Source organism: Kogia breviceps, chromosome 8, assembly GCF_026419965.1.
Source record: "Kogia breviceps isolate mKogBre1 chromosome 8, mKogBre1 haplotype 1, whole genome shotgun sequence".
Taxonomy (NCBI): Eukaryota; Metazoa; Chordata; class Mammalia; order Artiodactyla; family Physeteridae; genus Kogia; species Kogia breviceps.
The window spans coordinates 21,767,961-21,785,863 of record NC_081317.1 but is presented as its reverse complement, the minus strand read 5'-3'; the positions used below and the strand labels follow the sequence as shown (position 1 = coordinate 21,785,863).

The 17,903-nt window shown below is 36.5% G+C and overlaps 1 protein-coding gene across 1 annotated transcript in view; it reads right to left on the bottom strand.

The window, feature by feature from the left end:
- The window catches only part of SHOC1 (shortage in chiasmata 1), an 87,249-nt gene that overhangs the window by 30,207 nt on the left and 39,139 nt on the right, over positions 1-17,903 (bottom strand). Inside the window, exons 13-16 of the mRNA XM_059071547.2 lie at positions 15,550-15,669; positions 14,397-14,573; positions 10,262-10,366; positions 6,554-6,732 (exon numbers count right to left, since the gene is read on the bottom strand). Coding sequence (XP_058927530.1) covers positions 6,554-6,732; positions 10,262-10,366; positions 14,397-14,573; positions 15,550-15,669 — 581 coding nt within the window. The remainder of the gene's footprint in view (positions 1-6,553; positions 6,733-10,261; positions 10,367-14,396; positions 14,574-15,549; positions 15,670-17,903) is intronic.

Below are 17,903 nucleotides of genomic sequence, written 5' to 3'. Positions count from 1 at the left end.
TTCAAAGAACCAACTCTTAGTTTTGCTGATCTCTTCTATTGTCTTTTTAGTCTCTATTTTATTTATTTTTGCTCTGATCTTTATTATTTCCTTCCTTCTACAGACTTTGGGCTTCATTTGTTTTTTTTCTAGTTCCTTTAGGTGTAAGGTTAGATGATTTATTTGAGACTTTTCTTGTTTCTTGAGATAGGCTTGTATTGATATAAACTACCCTCTTAGTACTGCTTTTGCTGCATGCCATAGATTTTGGTATATCGTATTTTCATTTTCATTTGTCTTAAGGTATTTAAAAAATTCTCCTTTGATTTCTTCATTGACCCAATAGTTTCTCAGTAGCATGTTGTTCAGTCTCCACATATCTGTGATGTTTTCAGCTATCTTCTTATAGTCTCATAGTGTTGTGGTAGGAAAAGACGGTTGATATGATTTCAATCTTCTTAAATTTATTGAGACTTGTTTTGTGTCCCAACATACGGTTTATCCCTGAGAAAGTTCCATGCATGCTTGAGAAGAATGTGTATTTTGATGCATTTGGATGGAATGTCCTGCACCAATCTATCAAATCCATCCAGTTTAATGTTTCATTTAAGACCACTGTTTCCTTGTTGACTTTCTGTCTGGATGATCTATCTATTAATGTAAGTGGAGTGTTAAAGTCCCCTCCTATTATTGTGCTGCACCAATTTCTCCCTTTAGGTCTGTTAATAATTGCTTTATATATTTTGGTGCTCCTATGTTAGATGCATAGATATTACTAACTATTATGTCTTTTTTTGTTGTTTGTTTTACTATTATGTCTTTTTGATGAATTATCCCCTTTATCAGAATATAATGTCTTTCCTTGTCTCTTGTTACCTTTTTTTTGGCTTAACGTGTATTTTGTCTGATATGAGTATGGCTACATCTGCTTTCTTTTGGCTGTCGTTTGCTTGGAGTATCATCTTCTATCACTTCACTTTGAGCCTATGTTTATCTTTAGAGCTGAAGTGAGTCTCCCAGAGGCAGCATATAGTTGGCTCTTGTTTTTTAATCCATCCAGCCACTTTGTGTCTTTTGATTGGTGAATCCAATCCATTTATACTTAGGGTGATTACTGATAGATGAGTACTGAGAACTGCCATTCTATCTTTTGTTTTCTGGTTGTTCTATATCTCCATTGTTTCTTTTTCCTGTGTTTCTGTCTGCCATTTTGGTTTGGTAGTTTTCTATGATGTTTTTCTCAGTTTCCTCTTTTTTTAATGTTTTGTGTCTCTGTTCTAGATTTATGCTTGGTGGTTACCAAGAAGTTTGTGTGAAATGTATCATAGATAAAGTAGTCCTTTTTCTGCTGATAGCATCTTATCTTTATTTGCCTATATGGGTTCCCCTATTTTCCTCTTCCCCTTTTATGTTTTTCTTGTCTCAAATTATCCCTTTTTATATTGCATTTGTTACCAAATTGAAGTAGCTATTGTTTTTTTCCTGATATTTCTCCCTTTAACCTTTATGTTGTAATAAAGTATTTAAAAACCTATTCTGATACAGAGTTGCAATTTTCTGATTCTGTTCATCTATTTATCACCTTAAAGTTTTATGTACTTTTGCCTTTTTTTTTCTGGTAGCAGAGCTCCTTTCAACATTTCTTATAATGCAGGTCTAGTGTTGATAAAAATCCCTCAGCTTTTGTTTGTCTGGGAAAGCCCTTATTTCTCCTTCATATCTGAATGATAACTTCACTGGATAGAGTATTCTTGGATGACAGGTTTGTTTTTTTTTTTTTTTTTTTTTTTGTGGTACGCAGGGCTCTCACTGTTGTGGCCTCTCCCATTGTGGAGCACAGGCTCCGGATGCGCAGGCTCAGTGGCCATGGCTCATGGGCCCAGCCACTCTGTGGCATATGGGATCTTCCTGGACTGGGGCACGAACCCGTGTCCCCTGCATCGGCAGGCAGACTCTCAACCACTGCACCACCAGGGAAGCCCTTGGATGACAGTTTTTATCTTTCAGTATTTTGAGAATGTCATTCCACTCCCTCCTGGCCTGTTGAGTTTCTGCTGAGAAATCTGCTGATCTGCTAATAGGGATTCCTTTGTAGGTTGCATCCTTTTTTCACTGACTGCATTTAAAATTCTTTTTCATTGACTTTTTTTTTTTTTTTTTTTGCGGTACGCGGGCCTCTCACTGTTGTGGCCTCTCCCGTTGCGGAGCACAGGCTCCGGACGCGCAGGCCCAGCGGCCATGGCTCACGGGCTTAGTTGCTCCGCGGCATGTGAGATCTTCCCAGACCAGGGCACGAACCCGTGTCTCCTGCATCGGCAGGCGGATTCTCAACCACTGCGCCACCAGGGAAGCCCTTCATTGACTTTTGACAGTGTCTTGGAGAAGATCTTTTTGCATTGAAGTGATTAGGTGTTCTCTTAGCTTCATAGACTTGTATATCCAGTTCCTTCCCCAGGTTTGGGAAGTCCTCAGCTGTTATTTCTTTAAATAAACTCTCTGCTACCTTCTCTGTTTCTTCTTCTGGAATAATCATTATCCTAATGTTGCCCTTCCTAAAAGAGTCAGATAACACTAATAAAATTTCCCCCTTTTTTATATCTTAATTATTTTTCCTCTTCTACCTGTACCGTCTCTAGATTTCTAAATTTGAGCTCAATAATTCTTTCTTCCATATGGTCTTCTCTATTTCCAGTGCTTCCTAATGAATTCTCAGTCTCATTTATTGAGTTCTTCAGCTTCAGAATTTGTTTGGTTCTTTTTTACTTTCAGTCTCTTTGGTAAAATATTCCTTCTGTTCATTAATTATATTCCTGAGCTCATCAGACTGTCTTTCTGAGTTTTCTTGTAGCTTGTTGTTTCTTCATGACAGCTATTTTGAATTCTCTGTCAGTTAGATTGCAATATTCCATGACTTGAAGTTTGATTTCTGCTGAACTGTCATTTTGTTTTTGTGATACAGTGTTGCTGTGGTTCTTCATGGTGCTGGATAAGTTGTTCCTCAGCTGACACGTCTGAAGTAGTGAACACCTTTCTTCTTTAGGTAAAAATAATTTTTTCTACTTGATTTTAATGAACCAACAAGTTATAAGTTATAAGCCTTTCTCTTTTTTTTTAAAAAAACATAAGACCCTGTTAGGAGATTTATTTATCACAAGGAAAAGATTTATCCAGCAAAAAAAAATCTACTGAGACACAGCAATTCTCTTTTCAGAGGTGCTGCAATAAAGAAGACAATAGCAATATCTTTACTGTTTAGGTCGATACAATTATTGGATGGGTGAAAGCAAGGAGCAAAAAATATAAATTTCACACTCAGTGACCTAGTAATTTGTCAGTCGTTTTTCTTCATTAAACCTAATGCATCCTCTGGGACTGGGGCAGAGGATTCCAGAGAAATCACACTCCTGGCCTGGCCATGCTCCAAATTCCACACCATCTTTTCTATTCCTTTCTTTCTTTTTAAAATTTTCATTGAGGTATAGTTGATTTACAATGTTGTATTAGCTTCAGTTATACAGCAAAGTGAATCAGTTATACATATACATATATCCATTCTTTTTTAAGATTCTTTTCCCATATAGGTCATTACAGCATATTGAGTAGAGTTCCCTGTGCTATACAGTAGGTTATTATTAGTTGCCTATTTTATATATAGTAGTGAGTATATGTCAATCCCAATATTCCAATTTATCCCTCCTCCCTTATCCCGTTAACCATGTTTGTTTTCTACATCTGTGACTCTATTTCTATTAGGTAACTAAGTTCATCTATACCTTTTTTTTAGATTCCACATATAAGTGGTATCATATATTTGTCTTTCTGTGTCTGACTTACTTCACTCAGAATGACAATCTCTAGGTCCATCCATGTTGCTGTAAATGGCATTATTTTGTTCTTTTTTATGGCTGAGTAATATTCCATTGTATATATGTGCCACATCTTCTTTATCCATTTCTCTGTTGATGGACATTTAGATTGCTTCCATGTCCTGGCTACTGTAAATAGCGTTGCATGTATCTTTTCGAATTATGGTTTCCTCTGGGTATATGTCCAGGAGTGGGATTGCTGGGTCGTATGGTAGTTCTATTTTTAGTTTTTTAAGGAACCTCCATACTGTTCTCCATAGTGGCCGTACCCCTTTACATTCCCACCAACAGTGTAGGAGGGTTTCCTTTTCTCTACACCCTCTCCAGCATTTACTGTTTGTATATTTTTGATCATGGCCATTCTGACCCATGTGAGGTGATACCTCATTGTAGTTTTGATTTGCATTTCTCTAATAATTAGTGATTTTTAAAAAGATTTATTTATTAATTATTTATTTATTTAATTTATTTTTGGCTCCATTGGGTCTTAGTTGCTGCACTTCGGGCTCTTCGTTGCAGCACATGGGCTTCTTGCTAGTTTTCTCTTCTCTAGTTGTGGCGCATGGGCTCCAGAGTGCATGGGGTCTGTAGTTTGGGGCCTGCAGGCTCTCCAGTTGAGTCGTGTGAGCTCAGTAGTTGTGGCGTGTGGGCTTAGCTGCCCCATGGCATGTGGGATCTTAGTTCCCTGACCAGGCTTTGAACCTGTGTCCCCTGCATTGTAAGGTGGATTCTTTACCACTGGACTACCAGGGAAGTCCCTAATTAGTGACGTTGAACATCTTTTCATGTGCTTTTTGGCCATCTGTATGTCTTCTTTGGAGAAACGTCTATTTAGATCTTCTGCCCATTTTTTGATTGGGTTGTTTATTTTTTTGATATTGAGTTGCATGAGCTATTCGTATATTTTGGAGATTAATCTCTTGTCGGCTGCTTCATTTGCAAATATTTTCTCCCATTTTAAGGGTTGTCTTTTTGTTTTGTTCATGGTTTCCTTTGCTCTGCAAAAGCTTTTAAGTTTAATTAGATCCCATTTGTTTATTTTTGTTTTTATTTTCATTAGTCTAGGAGGTGGATCAAAAAAGATCTTGCTGAGATTTATGTCAAAGAGTGTTCTGCCTATGTTTTCCTCTAAGAGTTTTACAGTGTCCGGCCTTCCATTTAGGTCTTTAATCCATTTTGAATTTATTTTTGTGTATGGTGTTAGGAAATGTTCTAGTTTCATTCTTTAGCATGTAGCTGTCCAGTTTTCCCAGCACCACTTACTGAAGAGGCTCTTTTCTCCTTGTAAATAGAAGCCTTTCTCTTATTTTCCAGTAGGTGGCACTATAGCACATTGTTTTCTCTTGTGCTGCCTCTGGTTGTGTTTGAGTATTGGCACTTTCTACCCTCCGTGTCTACATCAGAGGGGTCACCCAAAGCATTTGTTGTCACTGCTTGTGCCTCTGGAGTTTTTGGTGCCTTGCTGTTTCTGGTGTTACTGATGTCACTGCCTGAGTACTAGGATGGTGGCCTCATTTGGGATCCTTGAGTCACAGGCTCTGCCACTGCAGGAGGAGCAGGAAGGCCGGGAGGAGGAACTGGGGTGGCTTTTCTGGTGGCTCTTGGGTTTCTGGGCTCACCCACTGTTGATGGAGGGTGGGGCACCAGAGCTGTGGGTGGCTCTGAGCTGGAGGGACAGGGTCACAGGCCTCGTGCCACGGCAGCTCAGCTATCTGTGGCTGTGGGTACCAGTTCAAGTACGAGGCCAGGGTCATGTGGGATGCCGCCCTTGCTGCTACTGGGTTCTCTGGACTGGGGTTCAGCTGCTGCAGCCCAGCGGCCAAAATTGTAGGCACTGCCTATGTTGATCCTCCACTTCCGCCTCTTCTATGGGTTCCATTCCACCTATCTTTACATGTACAGATAGGTGGAACTCTCCAGTGTCCTGGTGTTAGGCAAAGGCCCCTTTGTTGAGTTGTGGATGTTTTCCTGGTTGCAGATTGAAGGGGAGAGCCGAGAGAGCATTTCTTCCTGCCATGATGCTGACATCACTCCCCAATTTTAAATTTCTTAATGATTGATTTAATTTGTTTTAATGACTTAGGCAAGTTACCCAAGTAACCATAGAGTTGGGGATAAAAATATCCCCAGCAGGGACAGAGAGGAAAATGAAGAAAAAGGCCAAATTTGTTTCCAGATTTAGTGTAAAGATTTTGAGATGCTTTTCTGCTTGAAAATATTTTTTAAAGTATTTTCTCTTAAATCTTTACTTACGCAAACTTTGTTCAATGCTTGAGGTAGAGTGGGCAAAAAGTTTCCAACATAATCCAAGGAATAAACAAGTGCTTTTTTTTTTTTTTTAGAATTATATAAGATGAGATTCTGGCTCAATATCTAAAAATTAATTATTGTAGTTCTATTGTTGGGTATGTATTCATGAACTTACAAGTAGAAAACAAAATTTTTGAGATTTAAAGGATTAATCCACAGAAAACTATGTATAATAAAAATTAAAGTATTTAAAAATTCAATACGTATAAATAATGATGCCAATGATCCTTTCTCTGGGTCTGATTCTGTCCTATTAACTTACTTAAGGTGAAAACTGTCAAGGGACCAAATAGTATATACTATACTATTTCATAATTTCAAATTAAATGCAAAAATTTATCTTACATCCAATTCTTATATAAGCTGATTGCTGTTATCTGCTTTATTTCAGTACTTACCTTAATTTGCTGTCTACTTTGCATCCAATTTAGTATCTGACATTGCAATTCTTGTATCTTGTAGTTGGTTTCAGGCTTTTTTTCCCTACTAAACTGTACAATCTCCAGTTGTCGCCAAATGTCATCCAAATAGGAGCCTAAAATGCTTTTGTAGATATCTTTTGCATTTGACAAATATCCTGTTAAAAACAAAAGTGGGAAAAAAAGCATGTCTTTTTGTTCTTTTGGAAACTGCATGGTAAAAACCTAAAAGGAAATAAGGGTCATAGCAGAGACAGTTAAACTTCCCTTTACTACTTTTCTGATTTTGATCAAAGATAGCAACTAATGAAAACCTTAAATTTAAGTGAAGCTGAGAAATATGTAGCAAATGTCTATTTTTAAGCTACATAACACCAATATAACTGGATATACTCTACATATTCTCTGAATATTTCTCATCCTTTCCTGCTTCTGGCTTGTTAAATGTTATTGCCTTCTTCCTAAACCCTAGAATCTACACTTACATGCAAGTCCTGTGGTAATGCATTTCACTGAGATTTTCTTGGTACGCTATCGCTACAGCTTTGCACTTGATTTCTGGTTATTTATGTATATGACTTAACAACCTCACTAGTCTATAAGCTCTCATAATCCATGATATTTAAGCATAATTAATTTATGTAGCTGCTAAAACATCAGTGCCTAAATTCAGACTCACTAAGAGCAATTTTAAACACAGAATCCTGAGACCTATCCTTGAAGGTTCAAATTTAAGAAATCTAGGTTGAGTCTCAGGGATTCCTATGTGTAAAACTTCTCCCAGTGATTCTACTGCACAGTGAATTTTGTGAATTACTGAAGTAGAGCACCTGGCAGAGTAACTTATGTAGATCAGGTATTCAATGAATATCTGGACAATAAATACAATGATAAATCAAAAATTTAATGTTCATGTTCATATTTTATACTATATACATATTAATTCTAATTTTATATTAATACAGCTAGAATGGTGGGCAATTTAGAGACTGACTTATGTTCTTTCTTCTTACTAATCTCCAAACTTCCCACTGATTCTCCATACTGCCATTAGATGTAACCTTCTGAAAGACAAACCTAATCCAGTAGCTTCCCTGTTTCAATGGTTCCCTATCATTTACAGAGTAGTGACTGAACTCTTTTGTGTAGCTTAAAAGGCTTTTCATGATTTGGCTCTTTCTTACTTCTTCAGGCTTAGCTCTCTTTGCTTTCCACCTTGTACTCTTCAATTTAGCCACATGGAACTATTTGTCACACACCCACTAAGTCATTCTTCTGTGCTCTTAATTCTGCCTACAATACCTTTTCATACCTTATTTACTTGGCAAACTCCTACTTATTTAAAAAAAAATTCAGCTTGAAAGGGTAACAGTCACCATCCTTTGTGCCATTACTATGTATCTCTACTACAGTACCCATTACACAATACTGAATTTATTTCTGGGTTAAAGCCCAGAAGTGAAACTCTATACTTTTAACCTTTAAACTAATTACCTTGCTAGTTTGGGAGAAGAAGCAAATTGGAAGCTGGGAGAAAATACAGAATTCTGGGTCCAGGTTAGGCAGCCAGACCCACATGGACCTTTCTTCCTCTGTCACTATTCACAGAGAAATAAAGGAGGACAACCTAACTTGCTCTTTGATTTTGAGAGGTTTAGAGGAGTGAGAAAGCCTTCTACTAAAAATGTCCAAGGCAGCAAGGTTACTCATTATGGCTTGGTACCTAGTGTTTAAGAAGTTATGTTTTCCAACAAGGATTTTACTTTTATAAGTATTCCTCAAGGTAGCCAAATAGTAATGCCAAAGTTTGATTTAGTAAAGGCATTTCTTTGAGGAACAGAAACAATTCAGTTCAAGTATATAGCTCTTAATGGTCTCACTTAATCCTAGGGTAAAATATAGAGTATTTAAGGTGAATATACTTTAAGCAATCCTCCATAAATATTATTTCTCTAATTCAAGATTTTGAGAAGTATTGAGCACGAGTGAGTCACAACTGCACCCTCCCTGGGAGCCCAAATATTCTAGATTCTGATATTCTGCCTTACTGTTATGCTTTTATAGTTAGCTTACTTGTTGGTAGGACTGACAATCTTCTATGGCAGCTGAAAATTATAATGAAGACAGGTGACTAAACAGAAGCATGTGACTCTATACCATTATACTAACTACAGATACTGTAAACTAGGGCTATAGTTGTCTGGGAATGGAGACAAGACAACTTGATCCAGCATCAACACTCAAATGCTTTAATTGGAGAAGAAAGGAAAAGCACCATGTTGGGCTTTCTAAAGGTAGCTTTAATTTAGTTACAATACCTGGCCAGATAATACTAATATAATACTTGGCCAAGTATTACAACTCCCAGTGATGTAGAGGGAGTACAGTTGTAACTCGCTGTTGCCCAGTACTTATCCAAACCTTGGATTAGAGAAATAATATTTGTCTGAGTCACGGATAAGAGAAAATGTCTGGGTCACAGATCAGAGAAAAATTATTTTCACTTTGCATATAATGGGTTCTAGAAACTTTAAATTATAAAACATAATCCTAAAAATATATCATTACTAAACAAGTCTAAACAACATGCAATAAGGGGCCTAAAACAGTAATGCAGTCAGACAGATACTTTAAGGATTTTAATAGTTTAGAAAAAATTTCCAAAATCTGTAAAATTTTCAATACATTCAAAATAGTTTGATTTTTAATACTCAAGTAATTCATATCCTAACTTACATGCACAACTAAAAAAGAAGTTGCAGAAGATCTTGCTATATAGCTATATTGCATCTAGCAAAGATTCGAAGCCACAGATATTCAATGAGGACCTAAAATGTATATGTCAAAGTGTCATCTTACATTAAAAAGCAGTGCATAACAAAAGGAAACGAAATTGAGTTATTTGTAGCAAGGTAGATGGACCTAGAGACTGTCATACAGAGTGAAGTAAGTCAGAAAGAGATAAACAAATACCGTATGCTAACACATATATATGGAATCTAAAAAAAAAATGGTTCTGATGAACCTAAGGGCAGGACAGGAATAAAGACGAAGATGTAGAGAACGGACTTGAGGACACGGGGAGGGGCAAGGGTAAGCTGGGACAAAGTGAGAGAGTGGTATGGACATATATACACTACCAAATGTAAAATAGATGTCTAGTGGGAAGCAGCCACATAGCACAGGGAGATCAGCTCGGTGGTGCTTTGTGACCACTTAGAACAGTGGGATAGGGAGAGTGGGAGGGAGACGCAAGAGGGAGGAGATATCGGGATATATGTATATGTACAGCTGATTCACTTTGTTATACAGCAGAAACTAACACACCATTGTAAAGCAATTATACTCCAATAAAGATGTTTAAAAAATATGCAGTGCATAATAATGATTACACAGTCAAATCCCTTAAGGCCATTAAGAGTCTGTAATTCACGCCTAGAATAGAGAATCCTACACCTATTTTTCTAGGTGATGATTGTTGTTACAGAAAATTTCTTTTAATGAATATAAGGAGAATAAAATATATATTCCATTATAATTATGTCAATATATATATAATGTTTAATGCAGAAGGAAGAAAAGTATATAATTTCTTACAAAGCACATCTTTTTCAGAAAAGTAAACGTTATTTCAGACAAAATATTTCAATAGGAAGAAAAGGGGAAATAAAAAATTTTCACACCAACCCAATGCTGTGTCCAAGCTACATGTTAAAAGGACATCTCTAATTGTTACCAAAAGGTGTAAGACAGCAGCATACTTGAATGTCATTTCTCTTTCAACATTTTTACCTAGGTAAGCAAAAACATATTTAAAGATAGAATATACATTAGAATTTTAGAATATATATCAGAATGCTTAACAATAATAGATAACATTTATTACTGAGTGCTTACTATGTGCCAAGCTGTATATAATCTGTTTATTTCATTGAATCTATAACAATAACCCTATCAGACAAGTTTACTATGATCTTGATTTTATGGATGAGAAAACAGTCTTAATGAGGTTAGGTAACTGCCCAAGGTCAATTTGTGAATAAACGATGGAGCTGGCATTCCAACCCCTACAGCTAACCTTAGAGTTCATACTTTGCTGCTTCCAAAGAATGTTCAATTATTTCTACTCTTGGTGGGAAGAAGGACAATGGTTCCCAGTTATGAAACAAGAAGAAAATTAAACTCATAACTTGCCAACTGGTTTAGATAAAGGTGGACAATAATAACGTAAAGCAATACATTGAAATGGAGGTAGACACCTGGGAATATTTGTCCAAAGATATGACTCAAACAAAAGAGGTACTTATAGGGACAAGACAATTATCTAATTAATACGTTCCATGTAGTTCCAGAGCTTATTGAAGATGATAGATCGGATTTTACTGCATGCAAAAGTGGGGCCAAGAAGACTGGATTCCAGGCCTAATTTAACCAGAGAAGCGCTACTTCTCTCTGCTTTATATAGTGGGATGCCATGTAATATTTATTGAACAAAGAGTTCTGCTAAAACGTATATGTATAGCTGATTCACTTGTTATAAAGCAGAAACTAACACACCATTGTAAAGCAATTATACTCCAATAAAGACATTTAAAAAAGTATGAAAACTATTGATTTAAGCAATGAAGATCAAAGCAAATAATCAGTGGTCACTGGGAATCTCCAGCCCTGAGGAGGACTTGTGTAAACAAGTCAATCATGACCAGGAAGGGAAAAGAAGAGAGCAGAAAAACCAAATTTGGTATCATTTTCCTCTGTCTTTAGGAGAACATTTCTTACAGTGCAGATCCGCAGCCAATGAATTCTTTCAGCTTTTTTTGTATGTCTGAAAACACCTCTAATTCCCCTTTGTTTTTTGTAATGTATTTTTGCCTAGTACAGAATAGGTTGGTAGTTTTTTCTTTCAGCTATTTTAAAGATGTTATTCCACCGTCTTTTCACTTGCACTCTTTCTGACAAGAAATTTGACGTCAACCTTGTCATTGTTTCTCTTTTGCAGCATATAGTTTTTTCCTTCTGGCTGCTCCTACAATTTTCTCTTTATCACTGGTTTTGAGCAACTTGATTATAATATGCCTTGGTGTAGCTTTATTATGCTTCTTGTGCTTAGGGTTTATTGAGTTTCTTGGATCTGTGGGTTTGTAGTTTTCACTGAGTTTGGCAAGATTTCAGTCATTATTTCTTCAAATATTTTATCTGTTTACCCCCTTTTGCCTCTCCTTTGAGAACTCTAATGCTAGTACATAAGGTTATTTGAAGTTGTTTCACAGCCCACTATGCTCTTTTCTTTCCTTCTTTTTTATCTTTTATCCACCTGGGTTTTATTTTAGATAGTTTCTATTGCTATGCTTACAAGTTAGCTAGTCTTTTCTTCTGCCATTAACTCCATCCAGTGTATTTTTCATCTCATGCACTGTAGTTTATTCTCTAAAACTACGATTTGCATCTCTTTTATGTCTCTAGCTTATTGAGTGTATGGAATACAGTTATAATAAGTTTCAGTGTCCTCTCTGATAATGCTAACATCTTTGTCAGCTCTGAGTTTGTTTTGATTGATTATTCTCCTTATTGGCTGTGTTTTCCTGTCTCTTGTTATGCTTGACAATCTTTGATCAGATGTCAAACATTGTGAATTTTACCTTGTTAGTGCTAAATATTTCTGTATGCATATAAATAGTCTTAAGCTTTGTTCTGGGATGCAGTTAAGTTCCTTGGAAATAGTTTGATAACTTTGAGTCTTACTTTTATGATTTTTTTAGGCAGGCCCAGAGCAGTGCTAAATCTAGGGATAATTACTCCCCACTACTGAGACAAGACTTCTCTAAATATGGTGATCAATACTCCATGAATTATGAGTTTTTCTAGTCTGGCTGGTGGGAACAGACATTATTTCCTGCCCCATGTGAATTCAGAGTACTATTCCCTCTAATCCTTTCAGATGGTTTGTTTCCCAACCTCTGGTAGGTTAGCTCCTCACATATACATTTTTTTTTTTTAGATGGCTGTTCTTTTTTTTTTCCATATTCTTTTCCATTATGGTTTATCACAGGATATTGAATATAGTTTCCTGTGCTATACACTAGGACCTTGTTGTTTACCCATTCTCTATATTATAGTTTGCATCTGCTAATCCCAAATTCATAATCCATCCTTCCCCCACCCCACCCCCTTGGCAGCCACAAGTCTGTTCTCTATGTCTGTGAGTCTGTTTCTGTTTCATAGATAAGTTCACTTGTGTTATATTTTAGATTCCACATATAAGTGATATGGTGTTTGTCTTTCTCTGTCTGACTCACTTTACTTAGTATGATAATCTCTAGGTCCATCCATGTTGTTGCAAATGGCATTATTTCATTCTTTTTTTATGGCTGAGTAGTATTCTATTGTATGTATGCACCACATCTTCTTTATCCATTCATCTGTCAGTGGGCATTTAGGTTGTTTCTATGTTTTGGCTATTGTCCTCACATATACTCTTTGATCAGTACTCTGCTGAATACTTCAGGGAGACTCTGCAAACTTCTAGGACTCTCCTTGTGAAGCTCTCTGCTCTCTAACCTTCTATCCTTTTTTTAAAAAAAAATTATTTATTTTAATTTATTTATTTTTGGCTGCATTGGGTCTTCATCGCTGTGCATGGGCTTTCTCTAGTTGTGGCAAGTGGGGGCTACTCTTCACTGCGGTGTGCAGGCTTCTCATCATAGTGGCTTCCCTTGTTGCAGAGCACGGGTTCTAGGTGCACAGGCTTCATTAGTTGTAGCACGCAGACTCAGTAGTTGTGGCTTGTGGGCACAGTAGTTGTGGCTTGCAGGCTCTAGAGCTCAGGCTCAGTAGTTGTGGCAAACGGGCTTAGTTGTTCCACGGCATGTGGGATCTTCCCAGACCAGGGCTCAAACCCATGTCCCCTGCATTGGCAGGCGGATTCTTAACCACTGTGCCACCCTGGAAGCCCCTAACTTTCTATCCTTTGAATTTTAGCTGCCTTGGTCTCCCTGGACTCTTAGCTCTGCTTCTTCAACTCAGATTGTCCACTGAGCTCTGCCTCTGGTACCTCTCCCTGTGCCATGGCCTGGCATTTCTTTCAAGGCAGTAAGCTAGGGCAACGGTAGGTCTCACCTCACTTGTTTCCCATCTCTCAGGAATCATTGTGCTTCGTTGCCTGATGTCTAGGATCTTAAAAACTGTTTCATCTATTTTGTCTTTGTCTTTTTGTTTGTTTGTTGTTGTTAATTCTGGAAGGAGGGTAAATTCAATCCCTGTTACTCCATTTTGGCCAGAAGCAAAAGTCCAGGATTGACTTTAATCAATTTACTTTTTGACCTCCCCCCACCTTTTCGGGAGGGATCTAAGTGGTTCAGATGCTAACAATAATAGGGTTAATTTGGTTTCTGCAATAGGAATCTGTCAAGTAATATATATGTCAACTAGAAGCTTTACTGAGAAGCAATGCCAGATGATACAGTTTTCCCCCACTATCTGAAAATAGAGAGTTCCTATGAAACCTTTTATAAGCTGAAATGTAGTAAAGAAGCAAATACCTTTTTTCATAAAAATGAAAATCCTCTTTGATTTCTTTCAGTTAATGAAAACAGATATTAATGTAGGTCTTCATAAAATCAAAGTGACATAAAGTAAACATGAAAAGCAGGTGACACTTGTATTTCTTACCTTTTTATCCTTGCTTAGCTGATATTCCAGCATTGGTCTGTGGGTGCCATATGCTGTATTACAGTTATGCCTCCATCTATGACTAATTTCTGCATTTTCTAATAATTCATAAATGTATATCCTTTAAAATAATGTGACTTTTATTTGTACTCACCTTGGTGAATAGCATCACTTATTACTTTTTCTTGTTCTTTTAAGAGGAACCTTGTTTGGTCAAAAATGACAGTGTCAAATTTCCAGTTAGCAGCAGGAAGAGTACAGAGGCATACAAGTTTTTTTAAGATAGGAGAAGCTGCTGCTTCTAGGAGACAGTATGCTTGGCACTGGCTATCTGCAAAAATAAAAGCATTAAAGGCAGTGTTTTTATAAGGATGGTATGTTCTTTTTGACAAATCAATCATACATGTTACTTCATGGAAACCTGAACTCTATCCAAATTATTTTCTGAGTTAAAAATCATTAGATTCTATAGAGGCTTATTTTAGGAATTTTATTCTAAATAAACTAGTAAAAACAAAAAAAAAAACCCTCTGTAGAATTAATATAATTTTATGTTTACCTTGTTTATTAGAAAGGATTTATTCAGTGACTAATTTGGCAGGGCAAGTATGAGGAAGAGAATCACATAATTTTTTTCTTTTCCCTCCACTATTAGCTTACAACCTTAAGATGAACACATTTATAACAATGACAAATTGTTTTTAGTTTTCACTAGAATATCAATATTTAAAGATCTGCATTGTCATCTAAAGGTCATAAATGAAATTTAGCCAAAAGAATGAAATGATATTCAAGAACTAGTGTCATATTTCCTTATCGATTTTAATAGTGAGCATGATGTTCTTAAGCAGGCTGTTCTTTAGGGGTCAATGTAAAGAATATTTTTCTTTATAGCAGAACAAATAATTTTAATTGATATAGGAATCAATAATAACTTATTTACACCACCTTGATCGTGGGTAAGAGAACAGAGAGAGCAGCCATCAACAGTTCATTTTTCCAGACTGGGAAGAAAAGTCTGAGTGAGGAGTTGCAGTTTGCTGTTCTCTGATGCATGTAGGGAAGCAGCAGTTTAAATGAAGAAGATATAACACTTAGTGGACTGCAATAGGGTGATGGCGAGGGAGGGGGAGAGGCAGTGAATAAGGCACTCCAGGTTTGGAAATAACCTGAAAGTAGGACTGGAATGAAGAAATATCTGAAACAAGTGAAGAAAATTACATGGAAAATAAGGTGTGTCCTAGATACCCAGGAAAGGGCTTTCAAATTTACTTAATTTGAATGCATTTAAAAAGCATAATGCATACCTGATGCTTGAATTTCAATGACATTATCTGCTCTCCTTTCCTGATTTGCTTTCTCTAGTGTTTTATTAGTACAAACAATAGGATTTTCTTCTTGAAGAGTTAAAGAACATTCTTCTTTGTCTTGAAGTTCTAATAAAAATATTAATTTGTATTGTTCAGGGAAACTTAATGTTGATTAAAATGCTCTCTTGTAATATGATCATAATTGTTAAAATTCTTTGAAATGCATCAGTATTAAAGTGAGCAACTATTCAGGTCAATGGACTTATTGTGTTGGGTAGGAAGCTGAATGGTAATAAAGGAAGGAACTTTGGCATCAGATCAGTGTTTCAATTCCAGTTCTGACACTAGCCTCAGTTTCCTCATTGTAAAATATTGATTAATATACCTACTTCGAATATTGTTGTAAGGTGTTATAAACACCAAGGATGATTCCTGACACCTAAAAGGCACATACTGTTTTACTTCATTTCTCTGTGACTGTCCACAGACCCTTCCTCTGTTACTAATTCTCTCCTATGCTCCAAACCCTACCTGTCTCCATCCTTTCTTAATAAGGTCATTTCTTACTACTTACCCTTTAGCTCTCAGGCATTTTCTATAGGAAGCCTTATAAAACTGCCCACTCTACTTCCAGGCCAGCAAAGTGCCTCTCCTTTTTGTTTCCTCAGCACTCAGCATAGTCTCCTGGCAGTGACAATGCTGTATGGAAATCATCTGCATGTCTGGTCCACTCTATTACACTGTAAGTTTCTCAAGGTCAGCAACATTATCATATTTATCTCTGAAATGTGATTTAGTGCCTGGCACACAATGTTCAATAACTGTAGTTTTCTTCCTTCGTTTGTAAGTATTGTAGAGGATTAAAAAATATATATATAATTTATTTATGATTAGAGTTATATTAACTAGATTGCAGTGTTGTCCATTAATAATATGATTACAAGATAATTTTAGAAAAACATTGCCATCTTGAAACGTTTGACTATATGAGCTTTAAATACACAGTGAAAAAAGAACACAGTACGGGCTTCCCTGGTGGCGCAGTGGTTGAGAGTCTGCCTGCCGATGCAGAGGACACGGGTTCGTGCCCCGGTCTGGGAAGATCCCACATGCCGCGCAGCGGCTAGGCCCATGAGCCATGGCCACTGAGCCTGCGCATCCGGAGCCTGTGCTGTGTAATGGGAGAGGCCACAACAGTGAGAGGCCCGTGTACCGCAAAAAAAAAAAAAAAAAAAAAAAAAAAACAGAGTAAAATATCTTAAACTAGCTTTTGATTATTTTCAAGTAGACTTTTTATTAACTATAAATAATTTAAATAACTATGATTAAATACTACAAATTATTGGAGTTTTTGAGGGGGCCTAATCAGTTGTAGCATTCTTTCTCACCCCTGTATCAACTATAAAATAAGACAAGAAGTAAAATATATATCAAAATATTACCTCTGTTACTAATAAAAACTAAGTTGGAGAAAGGAGCTTGGTTTGAGAGTCAAAAGAGCTTGTTAATTAAACAACAGAATTAGAGTTACCTACCCTGCCCCAGGCTATACTGGACTGGGCCAGGATTCTGCACTGTTGGGGAACTGCTTGGGAAAGATTCATGACTTAGAGAAGCAGAGGAGAATGCCTGTTTCTTGTGAGGCAGCTCATTCCTGCAAGCTTATGCTCACTTTATTCTTTTTCAAATTTACAATACAGATAATTAATTCCAGTTCCTCTGGGGAGAACACATTAAAGGGCAAAGAGGCCAGGAACATAATACTAATAGAGGAAACATCAGGAGTACAGAGCATTCCCAACCTAACAACAGTATTCCTTTCATTGTTTAATTAATGGCTAACTTTTAAAATAAGAAAATATTCTTTTTATCTTTTTCTCCTTTCTTGTTGCTTTCTCTCATTTTCTGTTGCCAGTATACCTTGTTACAAGACATCATCACAAGTATGACAACCAGAAAAGGATGTCAGTGCTAATTTTGGATTGGTTTCCTTTTTTTGTTTGTTTTTTGGCCTCAAATATGAATAGAATCTGAAAACATTCACAAACCTGAAAACAACAAATCTTTAAAAAAATTCCTATTTATGCATCACATTCATAAGATAATTCTTTATATTTTGCTTATTCTTTCATGTAGAAATTATGCTCTGAATTATGGTGCAAATTGGTTAGAAAGTTCTGTTACATATAGAATTGTCACCTAACAAGGTAAGTTATAATGTGGTCAAACAATTACATAAAAAGAAACTTTATGACAAATATATATAAACATAAAGGGTCACAAAATTCTGAGATCTTTAAATACTTTTCTCAATTTTTGTTGAATTTTTCATTGTGAAAATGCACTGATGG